The 17,921-nt window shown below is 39.4% G+C and overlaps 3 protein-coding genes across 8 annotated transcripts in view; 2 read left to right on the top strand and 1 right to left on the bottom strand.

The window, feature by feature from the left end:
* Window positions 1-9,331, top strand: part of LOC147140483 (uncharacterized) — a 51,165-nt gene extending 41,834 nt beyond the window's left edge. Inside the window, exons 1-4 of one of the 4 annotated variants that reach the window (XM_086043930.1) lie at window positions 6,684-7,006; window positions 7,152-7,239; window positions 7,763-8,037; window positions 9,087-9,331. In XM_086043930.1, coding sequence (XP_085900056.1) covers window positions 7,186-7,239; window positions 7,763-8,037; window positions 9,087-9,177 — 420 coding nt within the window. In that variant the 5' untranslated portion in view covers window positions 6,684-7,006; window positions 7,152-7,185 and the 3' untranslated portion in view covers window positions 9,178-9,331. Of the gene's footprint in view, window positions 1-6,683; window positions 7,007-7,151; window positions 7,240-7,762; window positions 8,038-8,475 lie in introns of those variants that run through there. The other 3 variants (XM_086043929.1, XM_086043931.1, XR_015088488.1) reach the window with 3 other exon arrangements.
* A 418-nt stretch (window positions 9,332-9,749) lies between these two features.
* dad1 (defender against cell death 1) lies at window positions 9,750-11,290 on the bottom strand. Its single transcript, XM_086043849.1, has 3 exons — window positions 10,953-11,290; window positions 10,388-10,556; window positions 9,750-9,946 (listed from the first exon to the last, which is right to left on the bottom strand). The coding sequence occupies exons 1-2, from the start codon at window positions 11,161-11,163 to the stop codon at window positions 10,426-10,428; spliced, it is 342 nt and encodes a 113-aa protein (XP_085899975.1). The 5' UTR covers window positions 11,164-11,290; the 3' UTR covers window positions 9,750-9,946; window positions 10,388-10,425.
* A 207-nt stretch (window positions 11,291-11,497) lies between these two features.
* Window positions 11,498-17,671, top strand: abhd4 (abhydrolase domain containing 4, N-acyl phospholipase B). Of its 3 annotated transcripts, none has more exons than XM_086043846.1 (9): window positions 11,498-11,904; window positions 12,731-12,816; window positions 12,893-12,997; window positions 13,645-13,680; window positions 13,827-14,115; window positions 15,104-15,291; window positions 15,370-15,481; window positions 16,636-16,822; window positions 17,004-17,671. In XM_086043846.1, exons 1-9 carry the CDS (start codon window positions 11,840-11,842, stop codon window positions 17,091-17,093), a joined length of 1,158 nt encoding a protein of 385 aa, XP_085899972.1. In that variant the 5' UTR covers window positions 11,498-11,839; the 3' UTR covers window positions 17,094-17,671. The 3 variants fall into 3 exon arrangements, with proteins under 3 accessions (XP_085899972.1, XP_085899973.1, XP_085899974.1); XM_086043848.1 differs by having other exon boundaries at window positions 11,900-12,026; XM_086043847.1 differs by lacking the exon at window positions 13,645-13,680 and having other exon boundaries at window positions 11,540-11,904.
* The last annotated feature ends 250 nt before the right edge of the window (window positions 17,672-17,921 follow it).

Raw genomic sequence — 17,921 nt, 5'->3', positions numbered from 1 at the left:
TCTTTTCCTTGTTGACAGTGTTGCATGAGGTCTTTCAATCCTAACATCTCTGGTAAACGTATGGTATTTTGTGCAACACTTTTAGATAGGGTTTACCACAATAGAGTGGCTGAGCTAACTAGGAGTTAAACCTCAAATCTTCTGACCCGTAGTCAGATGCGTTATCCTTTGCGCCACTAGCCCCTCGAGTATAAGTGGACTTCAGTCAGCCTCTTTCGAGTATTGTCACTGTCCCGCTGTCAACAAAAAATAAAAAAGTAATCGATGAGATTTTAATTTGCCATGACCCGGATTGCTGCGGCCACAACACAGAGTACAAACCACTATACGATCACGGCTTTCATATGTTATTCTAGGACTATTGTGAAATAATGTCTAATTTGAAAGGCAGAAAACTTGTCATCAGTGCGAATTGAAACGATACAATTCAGAAATGTTGACCACTAATCCAGTGGAAATGAAGTTTTTCGAGTGGAGGCTTGATCTCCGGGAGATTGTGTCAACCTTTTCCTGTGAGATGAACTTCTTCATGAGGGAAAAGTGATGTTACATTACAGCTGGAACTAATTTTATTTTGTCAAGTGGTTTCACGAAATATAATCATCTGGATTAAGATACAGTTTTCATTTTTTAAATGGACTATACTGGGGATTCTGCCTCTGCATGACAGAGTACTAACCACTATACAATCACAGCCTTCACATCCTGTCCAGGGAAAAATGGTCTGTCGAATGCTGTCAGCTATTGACAGCAAGGCCGAAATAAAATGGAACCGGGAGGCTGTTTGGTCAGGACTACTGTGAAACAATCAGGTGGGAAGTCCAGGTCCAGAAAGTAAAAACCCTTCCACAGTTGGGTTTCAGCCACAGGTGCTTCTACTCAACCGCCAGGTAAACGAGCTCAGTTGAGTAGAAGCACCTGTTGCTCAAGACATACTGTGGCAGGGATTGCTTCATTCCATACATTGATTTTTTTTAAACTTGCACACCAGGTGTTCTTGTCAAGGTTTGGTGTATCCCTCTGGTTGCTCCATGCAGGTTTCCTCTTCCGGGTGTCCATTTAGGAATGCAGTTACCACGTCCATCTGGTGTACATGTAAGGTGTTTTGGATAGCAAAGGACAGTAATGTACGAATCGAGCTGAATCGTACCACAGGGGAAAAGGTTTCATAATAGTTAGTACCATGTAACTGTGAGTAGCCTTTGGCAACAAGTCTACACTTGTATCTCTCTACCTGTCCATCACTATGATACTTGACTTTGAAAACCCATCTTGATCCTACTGCCTTTCTTTCCTTTGGTAAATCCACCAAGTCCCACATCTCATTTTCCAACAGTGATTCATATTCCAAATCAGCTGCCTCCTGCCATTCCTTTGCATTAGGACTCGACATTGCTTTTTTCATTGTGACTGGCACTGTCACACAGCAAATATTGACATGATGATCTACAGTAACTATCAGCAAACTCATCGTATCCATATTTCTTGGGAGCCTTTTTTATTCTGTCACTTGTTCTAACAGTTTTATCAACAATGACTTCTTGTGTTTCACTCTCATCTCTTTCCAACTTTATCTCATTCTTTGAGCAGGGTAATTCCACTTGTTGTTTCCAATCAAAGTTTAATTCGTTGAAGACGACATCACGACGGATTAAGATTCTTGTTTTCTCTTCATCATACATGTGGTTTGCATATCCCACGAAACGAAGCTTCACAGCCTTTTTATCCAGTTTCCATCTATCGTCATCGGGGATATGTGCATAAGCAATACAGCCAAACACTCTCATTTGACGTATGTCAGGTTTTTTTCCATACCATATTTTGTAGGGTGTTTTGAATGTAAGCTGCCGTGGCTACAGCCTCTGCCCAGTACATCTTTGGCAACTTCGCATGTGACATCATGCTTCTAGCTGCTTCAACTAATGTCCTATTTTTTCTTTCTGCAACACCGTTTTGCAGTGGTGAGTGAGGTACAGTCATTTCATGATGAATGCCTTGAACCTTCAAAAATTCTTGAAACTCCTTTGATGTGTACTCACCACCATTGTCTGTTCTCAGTCTTGTAATATTTTTTCCACAATCATTTGTGAATGTTTTCTCAAATTCTTTAAATTTGTCCAGCACCTCATTCTTCTGTTTCATGAAGAATACCTTGCAGCATCTAGAGTAGTCATCTATGAATGTCACAAAATATTTTGTTCCACCAATCAATTCAGTCTGCATGGGACCACAGACATCACTATGAATAAGCTGCATTCTGCGTTTGGAACGTATTCCTACGACTTCTATGGCCGTTTGGACAGCTTGTCTTCCACACACCCTTCACAGAAAGAACCTCTGTTTCTGCTGAGAAGTTCACTCGTTTTACCATAGCCTTCAGTTCCTTCAGCTTGGTGGTGTGTCCCAGACGCTGGTGCCATAGACTAGCTGCTAGTGATGCACTATGATAGACAGATGCATTTCCTTCAACATCCAGCTGAAAAAGTCTATCAGCTCTTTGGGTTCCCATTCCTATGAGAGTTCCATTTTTTCCACAAATGTAGCAGTGAGATTTCTTGAACTGTACTGTATTTCCCTTTTTGATCGCAGCTCCCACTGAGAATAGATTCCCAGCTAGCTTTGGAACATACAGAACATTGTGACATGTTTTGAATCACTTACTTTGAAAGTCACTTTCAAATTGAAATTTCCTATTCAAAGGGCGTCAACCACCCTGCCGTCACCTACTCTTACAGACTAGTGATGGGCATAACAGTTCTTCTAAGTAAACTGAATCATTACAAAAAAAACAATCATTCAAAAAAATCATTCACCGAATCATTCAGCCCCGCATTCTGTTGTGCTGAAATAAAAACAAGAATTAATAAAACACTCGAGCACCAAACAAGATTTGAAATAAAAGAACAATTTAATGGCAAACCAACATTATGATGATCGCACCACATTATAGTTGCAGTAGACAGAGAGGATAATAATATTTAAGTGCACATATGTGTCTTGTAATAAATGTTTTCAAATAAAGTTGTCCCATGTCCACAACAATGTCATCTCCCAGCTGCTGCAGATCGGGCGGGGCGCCTCATCACGATCTGGCGAGGGACTTTAAGTTTGTCAGAGCTCTTATTTGTTTTCATGCGCTTGCCCCCAGTACTTGGATTGGCTTAACATTAGCCGTTAGCTTGGAGAAACGGATGCCAAAGAAAGCTTGTCCCCACGAGCACGAAAGGAGTGGTGTTGGTGAGTGGTTCCTTCCTTGGCGAATTGCGAATCATTCATAGCAAAACTCGGTTCACTCACTGACTGCATGGAGTTCTCGTTCGCGTGAACGAGAAATGGCAGCGACACGTTCACTCACTGAATCGTTGGTGAACGGGAAATGACATCACTGATTCCCGCAGCGATACGTTCACTCACTGAATCGTTGGTGAACGGGAAATGACATCACTGATTCCCGCAGCGATACGTTCACTCACCAAATCGTTGGTGAACGGGAAATGACATCACTGATTCCTGCAGCAACACGTTCACTCACTGAATCGTTGGTGAACGGGAAATGACATCACTGACTCCTGCAGCGACCCGTTCACTCACCGAATCATTGGTTAACGGGAAATTACATCACTGATTCCTTTGTGAAGGCCAATAGCGTGGCAGTATGTTCAGTAAATCCCGTTTACATCTGACGGTGGCTGCTGATTGGTCGATCGCAAAGATTGACAACATGCGCGTGGCTGAGCTCAAATGAACTGAGAAAAGAACGAATCACTTCAGGAAGTGATCCATTCACTCACGTTCACTGAAAAGATTTGTTCTTTTTTTACGAATCATTCACGAACGACCCAACACTATTACAGACTGTGCCTTTGAGAACTGTTGGTATTCTTGAAGTATATCTGTATCATGTCATGTGCTTTGATGCTCCTGATTCAATCAACCATTCGCCTTGTTGCGAATTGTCATTTGAATGTACTGCTTTAGTGACAAAAGCACCTTCAGATGAACCTTCTTCATCTTCACACATCATGCTTTTGGCCTTGTGGGGTTTCTGTTTAGCTTTACGTTTCCATCTTGGACAATCATGCTTGATATGACCTTCTTTCCCACATTTGTAACACCTCCACGTGCTTGGGCTTTCTACTCCTGGCGTTATCCTGCACGGTTGACTGGGATTGTTAAGACATTGCTGATACACCAGCTGCCGCAGAACCACGGGAGTGCTCTTCATTTATTAATGCTTGCTGAACAAACTGCAGTGTAAAATTGTCAATCTTCGTTTCCAGTGCAGTGACAATTGTAGCATGACTTGGTGGCAAACTTCCTAAAAGTGTTACAATTTGGTCTTCCTCTTCTATTACAGGTCCTATTGCTGATAGCTGATCAGTAAGCTCCTACATTTGTTTTAAATGATGAGTCAAACGTTCTTCTTCCTTCATTTCACATCGGAAATATGTTTTCTGCAAGAACAGTTTATTTGCCAAGGTTTCTCTCTCAAAATAGCCTTTCAGCGTAGTCCACGCCTCTTTGGGAGTCTGACAACTTGTTATCAAATACAACCTGGTTGTACTCACATTCAGCACTATCGGGTGCTGACGAGAACCAGAGGGCGGGAGCACATTACGCCAGTTTTGAAATTGCTGCATTGGCTCCATGTGTGTTTCAGGATCGATTTTAAAGTACTTTTATTAGTTTATAAATGTGTTAATGGTCTTGGGCCATCTTATTTATCTGATTTGCTTTTATCATACCAGCCCTCGCGGATCCTGAGGTCCTCTGGCGCCGGCCTTTTATTTATCCCAAGGGTGAGGACCAAAATGCATGGCGAGGCTGCATTCAGCCGTTTTGGTCCTCACCTTTGGAATAGCCTGCCAGAGGACGTCAGGTCTGCAGAGACTGTTGATATTTTTAAGAGGAAGCTCAAGACACACCTTTTTAGTTTGGCTTTCAACAACTTTTAAATAATTTATCTTTTCTTTTGATTGAAGATAATTCTATGTTTTGCTTTGAATGTTTTAAAGCACTTTGAGTTGCATTTTTATGTATGAAAAGTGCTATATAAATAAAATGTGATTGATTGATTGATATCATGGAGCACGCCTTCTCTCTCCTTTTAGTGAATTCGGCCTGTGTGTGTGCGTTAACATTGGCGGCTAGCAAGTCCGTCTCTGTTAGCATGCCCGACAGTCCTTTTAGCAAGTGCTCCATCTGAAATTTCCACGTTGCCCAATTCTCCGGTCCGCTCAGCTTGTCAATAAACAGCTTCTCGTCCATTGTGGAGTCCCACAATACTGTTTATCTCTTACAAAGAATTCCGTGTAACAGCTTTTTCAGCGTCGTTCTGGGCCCATAACCTATTGGAGATAGAGCGTGCTTGCTTTTTTATTATCGAACTGTGCAGCAAATGGCAACACACAGCAGCGGCAAAACACGAAGTAAGTCAAAGGAAATTCCTCGACATTCACAGTCAGCATGGAGCAACAGCACCGCCCATTGGTAAAATTACTATACTACAACAGGAACTACATTTTTTTACACATATCTATCCTCCCAAACACTTGAGGTGAGACGTCCTGGGAACAATCTTTTCGTTGTTGACAGTGTTGCATGATCTCATTCAATCCTAGTATATTGTAAACCTATCTTGTGCAGCAATTTTGGATAGTGTTTACCACAAAAACTGGAAACAAAACTGGTTAGTGCAGCAAAACAGACAACCTGTGTGCTCGATCCACTTCCTGGGAAACTCGTCAAAGAACTGTTTAAGGCCCTAGGACCCTCCGTCTTAAATATAATTAATTCATCACTCACCTCACGCACTGTACCAGCAGCTTTTAAGACCACTGTTATTCGACCTCTGCTTCAGCAACCAAACCTCGATCCAGAGAACCTCAGTAATTATAGGCCGGTTTCAAATCTCCCGTTTATTGCAAAAAAATTTGAAAGAGTCGTAGCGCAACAACTTAATGACTATATGGCCGCTAATAATTGACTCCGACACCTCATCAATACTACTCTTACTCGATCTTAGCACTGCTTTTGACACCGACGATCATAACATACTATTAGAATGCGTTGAAGCGTGTGTTGGTATCTCAAACTCAGCACTTGGTTTAATTCTTACCTCTCAGAGAGGACGCACCATGTAATTCATGGCAATGTGACTTTTGAGTTTTGTAATGTTACATGTGGAGTCTCGCAGGGATCCGTACTTGGACCTCTATTGTTTTGTTATTAATTGTGCCACTTGCCACACAAAGATAAACAGCCCTCTATAAACCCTTGCAACATTGTTGAATGCCATTTGAATGTTAACAGCTTTTCAAGCGGAGTCTTCATCTCCTGAAAACTGCTTTTCATTTGCCAAGGAGACCTTTAGGCCTATACCATTTTTTATTGTTCACAGAATTTGTCACTGTCTTCACAGAACACAAGAAAAAATAATTTGTGTATTTTTCATGAGCTGCAACTTGGATTCCAGCTGAGGTTACTGTGGCACAGGTACGATTTTTGCAGCGCTTAAAGGATAGGACACTTTTCTTTGTCAGGGGGACTATCAAATTATTCATGTCCAAAATCCAAACAGTCTCGCTCAGTGCACGTAGCACCCTCCACTGCTCAGTCAATTATTGATGTTCATATGTCATGCTGGTAGTGAACAGAGTTGGATAGTGGATTGTGGCAGGAGATAATGAGATTTTACACTGCACATTTAGTTTGTAAGCCTTGATAAGGTTGACGGGCTACACACATTCAACAGTTTGAAGCAGCTGATTTGTGTTTCTTAGATGTTGGCAAATCCGACTGAGGGGAGTAGGCCAAGCCATGTGTGTCACAGCAGGGGGCTTGGATTAGATGCTCAGGTTGCACAAAGAGCTATGGTTGTTCAAAAAAGATCCTCTAAAACTATTAATCAAATGGATTTATTAAATAGACTTTAACTTGAATGTGTATTTTTTGGTTTTAGATGTGACTGTTTGCAATCAAATTTCACACAGAAATGAAGGAAGAGGTGAGTGTGAGAGAAAGGGAGGAGCTACCAGGTAAGATAGGTAGAGTGGGATATTCATGACTTTCTAGTAGACGAGAGAAGCAGCAGCAATTAAAGTACGCTTGCCAATGAGGATGACCCTCCAGCTCTATATGACAATTTATAGGGAACAATTTGCCTCTCCTGGCAAAGTAGAACGAATGCAACTTCGACCGACTTCTGCCCACAGAAGAAACAACCCGCACCCCCTACCGGTAAGATGCAGAGCAGATGATTTCATAATAAAGGACTAAATATAGGGCTCAAAAATAAAATATAAAAAGTACAATAAAATAAATATGCATATACAAGTCTGAATACAATACTAAAATACAATGTCAATTAACTTAGCTTCTAAATAAAATCTGAATGTGAGTAATTGAGAAAATCTAATCTATTTTGTCTTGTTTTATTATTGTTATGTAATGAACATTGAGTCCACTCTGCTCAAGGAGGCAGTAAAAATTACAAACACAGTAATGAAATATAATGAGTATATCCTTATCTTAATTATTAGAAACATCAATACAAAGATTCAGTTTTAAGTCACAAAATTCCTAGTCAAGTCGTAATTGCTTGGTTAGCAAGTATAATGTAATTTATTCAGCCAATTGTCTATGGTTGAAATATTGAATTTCCATATAGTTCAATGAGTGTTTTGCAATGGGATAAAATGATCAAAATGAAGTATGTGGCTTCCATATTTATTGTTCCTCTGTTTTTCCGTTGCCTTGGCAGGACTTTCTTTTCCCCCGCAGTCTAAACACGCTGAACAAACCGTCACACAAACCACTTACACTTTTACCCCCTGTGGAGACTGGCCATCAACCATTCCCCCCTATCACACGACAGTCATTCTATAGCCCAGTTAGGACGAGCATTGTGGGCTCAAGCAAAACACCGCGCATGCCTGTCATAAACCCTGAGCCGCCCTCTGTTGATCGGCAGCAGAAACTATCATCTCCCACTGCCAGATGCATCCAACGCAAGAACTCTTTGAAGAAATCTCCAAGGTAAGAAAAATAAAAGGCCCCAAGTGTTATAGCAACAGCTACTCCACTTCACTGTGTTCAGGGACTTCAGATATCAGCGATGACTGCTGCTTTCTATACACTATGCCCGAGGTCTTCAATACTGTTCCTCAAGAGTCGGTTTCCCGGATGTTTTGCATCTCTCCCTGCTGCAACACACCTGATTGAAGTGTGTTGCAGCAGGGAGAGATGGGAAAACATCCAGGAAACCGGCCCTCAAGGAACCAGATTGAAAATTCTTGCACTATACTAACTGGCCAACTCAGACAGATAAGTCAAGGGACATGTTTTATTATTTGGAGGGGTTCGTGTGGTGTTGCAATCACCCGTGCTTGTTGGTTTTCTCCAGTTGCTCTTGCTTCCTCCAATATGCCAAACACAAGCATGGTTTGTTTATTGAAGGCTTTCAATTACCCATAGGTGTGAATGGTCCTTTGATGTCCCGTGATTGACTGGTGACCAATCCAGGGCGAATCCTGCCTTTTGCTCAAAACACATCTCGGATAGGCTCCAGTTCACCCGTAACCCTAAACAGGATAACCAGTGTAGAAAATGGATGGATGATTCAGGACTGCTTGAGCACCTAAAAAGGTCAAGACTCACTTCATCAAAGACGGACCTTTGACCTTTTCATGCTAGATTTAGTTTTTCAGAGGAAGCATGGCTCCTTCCATGGACAATACAACTCCTGGATAATATTGTGAACTAATACAAAAATTCAACAATTGATTTATTTTTGGGGTAGTGGTATGAAACCATGTGTATCATAGCTAAACGATTGTCTGATATGTATTTTGTCCCTTGAATGTTGCCACTTAACAGCAATAATGCTGCTTTGTCATCTTCTTGTATTGGATCTCATTACCTTGCGGATGTGTCCTAATGGAGATTATGACTTTTTGATCTATGAGTCCACAGTTTGAATTAAAACCACTTTCTTTTTGCTAAATTGGTTGATCAACAGTGGGTGCTACAGCTGTTTCCATGTGGTGAAGCCCTACCAAGCTGGTCACTATGTCATTCACCCACAGTTCGTGTCTGAATGCCACCAGAAGGATGATCTTGAGGATGACCATAAGGACCTGCAAGACTCTTGATGACAGGGCATCCCTGGCAATGTAACAAACTATTCACCACTATTATTTTTTCATGCGCTAACAATTAACCCATTGAGGATGAATCAAGTGTTATTGTTGGCTGCACAACAGAAAACATCTTAACTTTGTGATTATGTCAATAATTGTGTCTATTTCACTAAGTAATTTTCTCCTGTTGTATAAAGAACAATTGTAACATACAAAATAAAAACAAATCATGGACTTTGCATCAAACTGCCTTATATTTGTCTTCTTCCTAAATGTAAACATTTATGTACCTTTTAGTACCAGTGTGCTATTGTCATTTGTCACCTTCAGTGTCCTGTTTAACTGTGTAATCGGTGCACAATGTGGTAATGAAAAGAAACGCTGGATGGCGTTTCTATATTAACGTAATAAGTTAGTGTGTATGTTGCCCCTTCCCTGAGCTGCTGTAAAATGAATTCCACTACCGTAGAACAAATAAACGATTGCACGCCACTGCACTATTTTTTTTTATTCAAATATGAATGTTTCATATCCGTGTATAGGTGAAGTGTAAAAATGTGCTTTGTGGCATTAAAGAGAGCACTTAACAAGATTCTAATGACATCACCATTTCGAACTTGTCTTTTATTTCTTTGCCTCTGTGCAAGGGAACGTTAACAAATTTAAACATAAAAAAGGGAATTCAACCATTATCTTTAAGAAATTGTGAGTGTGACATTCATCAATGCAATTTTCCCATTAAGGGGTACAAATCAGATATGGATTTATGTCATGAATATCCTTTTCCATCTTCTTCTCATCTGCATCTATGAACAAAACAAAATCTGATTAGTGACACAGGACATACAATTAGTCAATAAGTTTCCAGAGAAAGCAAACGGCTAACACGGACCCTCAAATGTCACTTCAATAAATACACTACCAGTACATAAGATGAATGAAAAAAGTCTGCCTTTTAAAATGAACTTAAGTTAAGTAAGCGAACATGCTTTATTGCTCAGATCTTTGCGCAGAAATGTAAACATGAAAAAAATAATTCAAATAAGGTAATACAACATACATGCCTAAAGATCAACTTATAGTATATTTTTACAAGAAAATATAATGTCAATCAAATATATGTCCCTTTTAAATGGTGAATGGATGGTTATGATAATGCCCTTCCAAAAAACATACTTTATGCCCAAACAACACTTTCATGATCACTGGTGCTCATTGTAAATTCTATAAAAACGTGTCACACACACCTTCCACCAAGGTGATACTGCAAGTCGGAGAAACATGTTCAACCAATGAAGTTCATGACAACGAGATGCAGGACAGTGTGGGCGAACAGAAAGTCAGCGAAGGCTCTCTCTGGTGAGATGGACAAGAAGTCTCCTTTGTTCTGGGGGTTAATCTGGATACGAAGACACACTAAGAGACACAAGACGTACACAATTAGTATTCATGTGATGTGCTATAATCTCTGTCAACAGTTTAAGAACTTTAACTGAAACAGACAATTGATTGCATAATCAATTACATGCCTAACTCCTATTATATTTCTGCATAATTTGACAGGTCCATTCAACCAAGGGACGGACCTAGCTTTTCATAGCCGTAAAAACGGTCTATTGCCCAAACTTGTTCAATGCGAAGTAATCGCCGTACAATATTATTTTACCGATGTGAGTCATTATTTTATGCTAAGACTTTATGTTGGCTAACCTCGTCACACGTTCACAATCTTCATCAGAAAATAGTTACCAAAAAACATTAATAAAAAAGATTGGCATGCGGGGATGGGTAAAGTATCCATTGACAGTTTACCTGCGAGAATGAAAGAGCCCACACATGAGATAAAGCCAGAGAGAAAGCTGTTGAAGGGGAATGTTCCAACCAGCAGACAGTAAAGGAACTGTAGCGCTCCCGTCAGCATGATATACAACAAATATGCATCAACCACTTTCAACTTATTGGACGTTGTTGTGGCATATTCTTCAAGAAACCGAGAAATAACTGATAAAACTGAAGCCGACATTGTCGATCTTGGTCAATTATTTGGTCAAGTGCGTTCTTCAATTGTGGATCTAGCGTCGCCGAAACGTGACGTGTCCGTAAAACACGGAAATGGTCCTAGTGTAACACAAAATGCAATCCGACCAGGAACCAAAGGGTAGCGAGCATGTATTTGCTGAAAAACAGACGCGTCACTTTGACACGATTTTAATAAAACCCTTCTTTAAAAAATAAAATAAAATTAAAAAATCGTTTTTTTAATTTTTTTTGTTTTTTTTTTCTTTCTTCTTACCAGTTACACTACAAAATGGAATCGAAATGAAAAATAATAATTCCTCTCGCCTTGTTGAAAGTTTCAGACTTTTTAAAAACATATATAAATTAATGTAGTTACAGTTATATAACTATGATTATCATTCGTGGGTCGTTGAAGTTTGACAATTGTCGTGGTGGTGTTGAAGATTCCAAGGGCAACGTTTGCCAGAGAAACGCCTCCGCCAACTTAAGTAACGTTCGCGTGAGGGATCGTCTTATTTGTCAATCTTTGTATTAGGTCAGCTGACCCAAAAATGTCCAAGTTACCAAACATTGCAATCGGCAGCTCACGACTACACGGTGACAGGAAGACGCGAGCACAAAATAAATAACTAGTATAACCCGACATACTATTATATGTAGTCACCAGGATACTTGTATGAATGGATCCTACTCCCTCTACTACGGCACCTACACCTGCAGCACTGCAAAGCGACTGCGAGACAGGGTAAGGTTAAAGTTATTTGAATGCCCGTGCTGCATTAGTTTGAACTCGTCACAGACCGACAGGAGGAAAGACGTCACATTTGACTAATTTGTATAGAAAATTGAAGCTACTAAATCGTAAAGGTAAGCACTGTGTGCCAATTAAAAACAATTCTGACTGTTCATTAAAATGAGAGCATACTCTATAGTTGTGGTTAATAATTTATTTGGGACAGTGCTTTGAAATGTGTGTATTTTTTCTTGATAAATGTGTTCATTAGTATACTTAGAATGTATGTTTTTTTTCAAGGAGGAACTAAGAACAAATAAATCAATTTGTGGGGTGAGTCAAAGTTTTGAATTCATAAAATACTGCATATCCATCTGGACAAACCACATCCCCTGAAAGACTCCACACCAAGATAAGCCTATGGAGTAGACAGGTATTGACAGTAGATCACGTTCAAGGCCAAGGGGGGTAAACTCAGTGAACTGATAGTGGAGGGACAAATGTAATTCTGTTTTACAATATTTGAACCCCCAGTCAATGTGACTGTCAAGTGGAAGCCATCGATTTAAGGAAAAAGAAATGTACTTAATAGCATGCATATCATGCCCAGTGATAAAGAGTCATTAGCATCGACAGGTAGTCAAGAAACATAATAATGTGTAGTTAAACAGGTTTTTTTTTTATTGAGAGCATGGGCGCTGTGCCCTCTGATGCCATTAGTTGTGTGAAGCAAGTGCATTAAAATAATTAATGATGTGACCTGACAAAGTCTTGAAGCTAAACATACAGGAACTGTAATGCTTTATTTATTTATGTTTTCTTTGTTTTTCTTTGTCAGGGCAAGTTCCATTTGGAGGTGGTGGCCTTCGTGGCGTCCAACATCCATGTCCCTATTGAAGGCTACAGAGAGCAAGATTCTTAGCTGTATGATAGTATTAGATAGAGATTGATTTATCGATCGATTTATTTATTCATTTATTTATTAATTTTCTGGTTGCAGGTATTCAAAATAATCTATGGGCCAGGTTTGTGACCCTTCCAAACCACGATCGAATATGGACGCTGACCCTCACCAACAAAATGGTCCCAAAAGCTGTAGAGCAAGGTAGTCACTCCTCTCTGCCTATTCTTTTTTTCCTTTGTTTATCAGAGTGCAACATGCAGTATTTTTTTAGGTTTTAGACTGTGACACTTAGAAGTTGTTCTGGTTGAGGTCTTCTCCAACGTTTACTGTATATTAAGTCAGTCAATTGAATAATACAGGGTATCCCCCCAAAATTGACATTTTAAGTATAATAACTCAGCAATGACATATCCTAGGCAAATGAAATTAAATAGGCTCCATTTTGATAAGTAATTGCTTTATCAAATTTCAAACAATTCAGACATACAGTATATCGTCACTGTCCAGTGATAAACACCTCTGTCCATTTTTTTTCTCAATTTTCTTATTTTTACGTGAAAGGTGTTTCCGCGTTACAGACATCGCATTAATGTGAAAAATATTTTTTTTCCAAGATTGGACCTAAGTGTTTTTCACGGGACAGTGACGACCAATTTCACAAAGCTTCACAAATACATTATGAGCGCAGCACCTGTGAAATGACACACATTTTCCTTTGTACGCTTTGTCTATATGCTTTCCAGTTAGTGTATTTTATAGTATTTCCTTGAAAATACACACCGCACACAGTAGTTTGACTTTTCATATCATAACATATCCTAACACCCAAAATGTCTTTTCATTGCTAGTGAAAGTCATTGCCTGTCCTGAAAAAGAAGGAAAAGGTTAGAATATTAACATTAAACTTAAACTCAAATTTATTTACTTTTATTATTTACTATTATTTTTATTTATTTATTTTTCACACTTTTTTATTCTATTAGACTATGAGGATGATGATGATGATTAATTTGCACTTGCAATGTCATAGATTCCAAAATGCCGCTGGTGATGGTCCACGGCTTTGGAGGAGGGGTCGGCCTATGGATCCGGAACCTGGATGCATTGAGCCGGTCACGGCCTGTTTACGCCTTTGACCTCCTTGGCTTCGGCAGGAGCTCCAGACCTTCGTTCCCTTCTGATGCTGCCAAAGCAGAGGAGCAATTTGTCAACTCCATAGAGCAGTGGAGACAGTCTGTAGGTGTGGAGAACATGATTCTGCTGGGCCACAGCTTGGGCGGGTACCTTGCTACATCCTATGCCATCCAATACCCTTCAAGGTAATAATAGTTCAAATATTGGGGGCAACAAACTAGATTGTGAGAGGGGGGAAAAACGTTTTTTTTTTTTTTTTGCTTTACTCTATGTCCAGAGGCAATTTATGAAAGCCCACTGAGCTGGACTTTACAAATAATCACACATATTTATTCAATTTCACCTGTTGAACACACATAAATTGGAGTTTATGTTTTATAGACCACATGGACATATTACTCCTTACTTTAACTACACAGGTCTCATCCAAATATTCCTGCTTTCATTCACTGCAATTGACAAATTTACTTGTTTTTGACATTCCAGCCATTCAATCCCGGGAACTTATTTATATTTTTTTCAAACGTTAGGGTAAAAGACGGTCTGAAAATGTCTGGCAGTGATTGAGTTAACCAGCAACTTAACCGGGGGCGTTACCAGAGGGGGTGGGGGGGAAAAGGGTGGTCTGTGCCCACCCACGTATACACTCTGCCCACCCAAAAAAAACTGAATGTAGTTCTGATGAATGGGGAATAAAAATCAAAATCAAATCAACTTTTATTTGTTTCGCCCAAATCACAACAACAGTTACCTCAATTAAGGAGAAAACAACACGTTTTAAAGTGCAGTAGCCCTACGCCGGATTTCGACCTACTTGAGCATTGTAGCACTTTTTTGCCCCCCCAGGTAAGACTAATGCCCACCCACACCTAGCATCCTGGTAACACCACTGAACGTAACAATCGCAAACTGGAGTCAGAGCAGTGCAACTTGAATGCACCTGACTTGTGAAAAAATGGGTCACATCTTCAAATGAAGCTCATATATAGGATTTGTTCAGTTACTATTATTAAAACTATGTTTTCCATATTTTTGTCATATATATATATATATATATATATATATATATATAGCCACACATGTGCAATATGTATGTTTTTTTTCCTTATATAATGTTAAAAAGACTGTATCAATAAATGATGCAATATTATGAAGTATGGTGCTCTCTTCCAGAGTGTCCCATCTTATCCTGGTTGATCCATGGGGTTTCCCTGAGAGACCACAGATCCAGAACCAGGAGAACCAAGGTCAGGCCACAGAGTTGGCCAAGAGGCCATCTCCACCTCGCTGGGTGAAAGCTATTGTTTCAGTAGTTTCCCTTTTCAATCCTCTGGCTGTCATCCGAGCAGCGGGCCCATGGGGTGAGACATAACATCTATGTACTGGCGTTCTTTGCAGCATGTAACCCATCTTGATTTCACTCTGTGTTGTTTATTCAGGTCCGGGATTGGTGAACCGTTTTCGTCCCGATTTCAAAAGAAAATTTGAAGATCTGTTTGATGATGACACTATGACACAGTACATCTACCACTGTAATGCACAGCCCCCAAGGTATGGGTCAACACACGGTTACATGTAATTGTTAAATGTATAACAATGAAATTAAAAACAATCATGGCAGTAATTGCGCGTGTCTTTATGAGCGTATTCTTACGTTGCTTTGTAAATAAGTTCATTACGCACATCATTCATACCTATGAAATGTAATTTGGGCATCCATCCATACATTTTCTGGTCTGCTTATCCTAAACTAACATGATTTTATTCTTTTCCTCTTTTCTTAAACCAATTATTTAGGAGTGCACATAAAAATTCGGGTGTGGTTCTCACATGAGCACCAGTGGTTGTTGTCTGGTGCTCATTTTTTTCCTGACCCACCCACCAAACTTGAAGATTTATGGCACATCTGGGCAAGGTTTATCATTAAAGGGTGTAGATATGGCGTTGCGATACAACATGAAGATAACCGTCTAGCTGGCGTCCCTCCTGCGACACGTTCGGGCACTGTCTCCCCGCGAACGTAGCCGTTTGTGGGGTGCCAGCCTACTCAAGCCAGCCACCACAACAGTTGTTCATTGGCTACTATGCAATAGGACGCGAGGGTCAACTTCAAAATAAAAGCCAAACAAGTAATACTGTACATGGATATCAATGCCTTAACTTATCTTACCTCAAAAGCAATCGTTGTGGCGCCAGACTTGACTTCAAATTGAGTCACGACCTGACCTTTTCTGAGTGTGCAAAAGCACGGGGACAAACTTGAACTGGATCTTAAAGTGGAAATTAACCCAAACATATTTTTTTCCAGAATATGTTCTATGCAAGCCCACTAGTTGAAATAAAGCATTCCGATAAATATTGCGTTTTTAGCCATCTCTGGGGGTGGCCACTTTGTCACTTCTGTCGACTGAAAATGACATCACTGCCGACTTGTTTTCTGAAGCTGAGCCGTGATTGGTCGTTATATGAGCCCTGAGCAGTTGTGATGTTGTGACATATGCAATATTTATCACAATGCCTTGTTTCAACTAGTGGGCTTGCATAGAACATATTCTTGAAAAGAATATGTTTGGGTTGACTTCCACTTTAATATTCAATTCCTAGTCCTCATGCAGACTTGCACTCAGTTTAGGTGGACTCCTGATTATTTTTATATAATCCTCCTTTTCAAATGATCCCCATTTGTTTTCCTTCTCCTTTCCCAGTGGCGAGGTCGGTTTCCGGTCCATGTCTGAGTCTTTGGGTTGGGCGAAGAGACCTATGCTGCAGCGTGTCCATTTGTTACCCAGCTCCATGCCACTCACCATGCTTTATGGAGCGCAGTCATGGGTTGATAGTTCCTCTGGAGACAAAGTGGTCCAGGTTAGGAGTGCTGCTCGCACCAAAGTGCTGGTGAGTGCAGCAGTCTCAGTCATGAGGCAGTTATCAAATTATCAACCATAAATTGGCTGTCCTGCTTGAAATTAGTGTCACTCTAATCTAATTTGTTTCTTGCACTATTTATCAGGTAACTTGCTTATAATGGTCATCTTTATTTTGTTTATATAATCTTGACATTTGTTTTACTCTGCAGCTGATAAATGATGCCTCTCACCATGTGTATGCCGACCAACCAGAGAAGTTCAACAAAGTGGTAGAAAATATATGCAACTCAGTTAACTGAATAGAGTTGTGTGTAGTAAAACTGTATGTGTACTATGTACTGTCTATATAAATCCAAGTTCAAAAGGTTTCTAAATGTGCAATGTCTCTTCAGCATTCATATATAAGTAGGTATGTTGTTTTGTCCCGATCTCATATTAATAAGTTATTCATTTCTAATATAATTTTTTATTTAGCGGAGTGTGTCTCTTCTTAACCTGTTAAGGCATACACTGTATTGAACTCTAAATATGTTATATGTAATATGCTATAATACATATATATATATATATATATATATATATATATATATATATATATATATATTGTATATATACGGTATATATATATATATATATATATTGTATATATACGGTGTGAATGACTAAACAGCCAATTAGTTGTTTTCCATTTGCTTGATTTAAACATAATATGACTTGGGGGTGGGGAGTGATTATTACTGTAATATTTTGCATTTTGGACAGATTAAAAATATATTCACATTTATTTTGTTTTCTTTTGATGATTGCTACTGTAAATCTCCAATTTCGCTTGTGACTGAATTTTGTACTTTGAAAACAATAAAACATTTTAGTCTTGTATGCTGTGTGTCAAGAGTATTTATGAAAAAGAAACATTTCAACAGAATTATGCATATTCCATAGATAATCATAATTTGGACTAGGCAATTTATTTTTGTTAATATTGTAATAATCTTGTATAAAGCACTCTTGATTGAATGCTTCTTTGTCGTATCAAAGGTAACATATATGGTACCATCTTTAAATAATTTAGTCCACTTCAGCCATAAATAATTTCTAGTTATTGATTTTTGATTTGATACCAAAAC

Source organism: Filicampus tigris, chromosome 10 (genome assembly GCF_054856515.1).
Source record: "Filicampus tigris isolate MCC_2025a chromosome 10, RoL_Ftig_1.0, whole genome shotgun sequence".
Classification (NCBI taxonomy): Eukaryota; Metazoa; Chordata; class Actinopteri; order Syngnathiformes; family Syngnathidae; genus Filicampus; species Filicampus tigris.
Note: the sequence above shows the minus strand (reverse complement) of the source record. Positions and strands in the feature narration are given on the sequence as shown.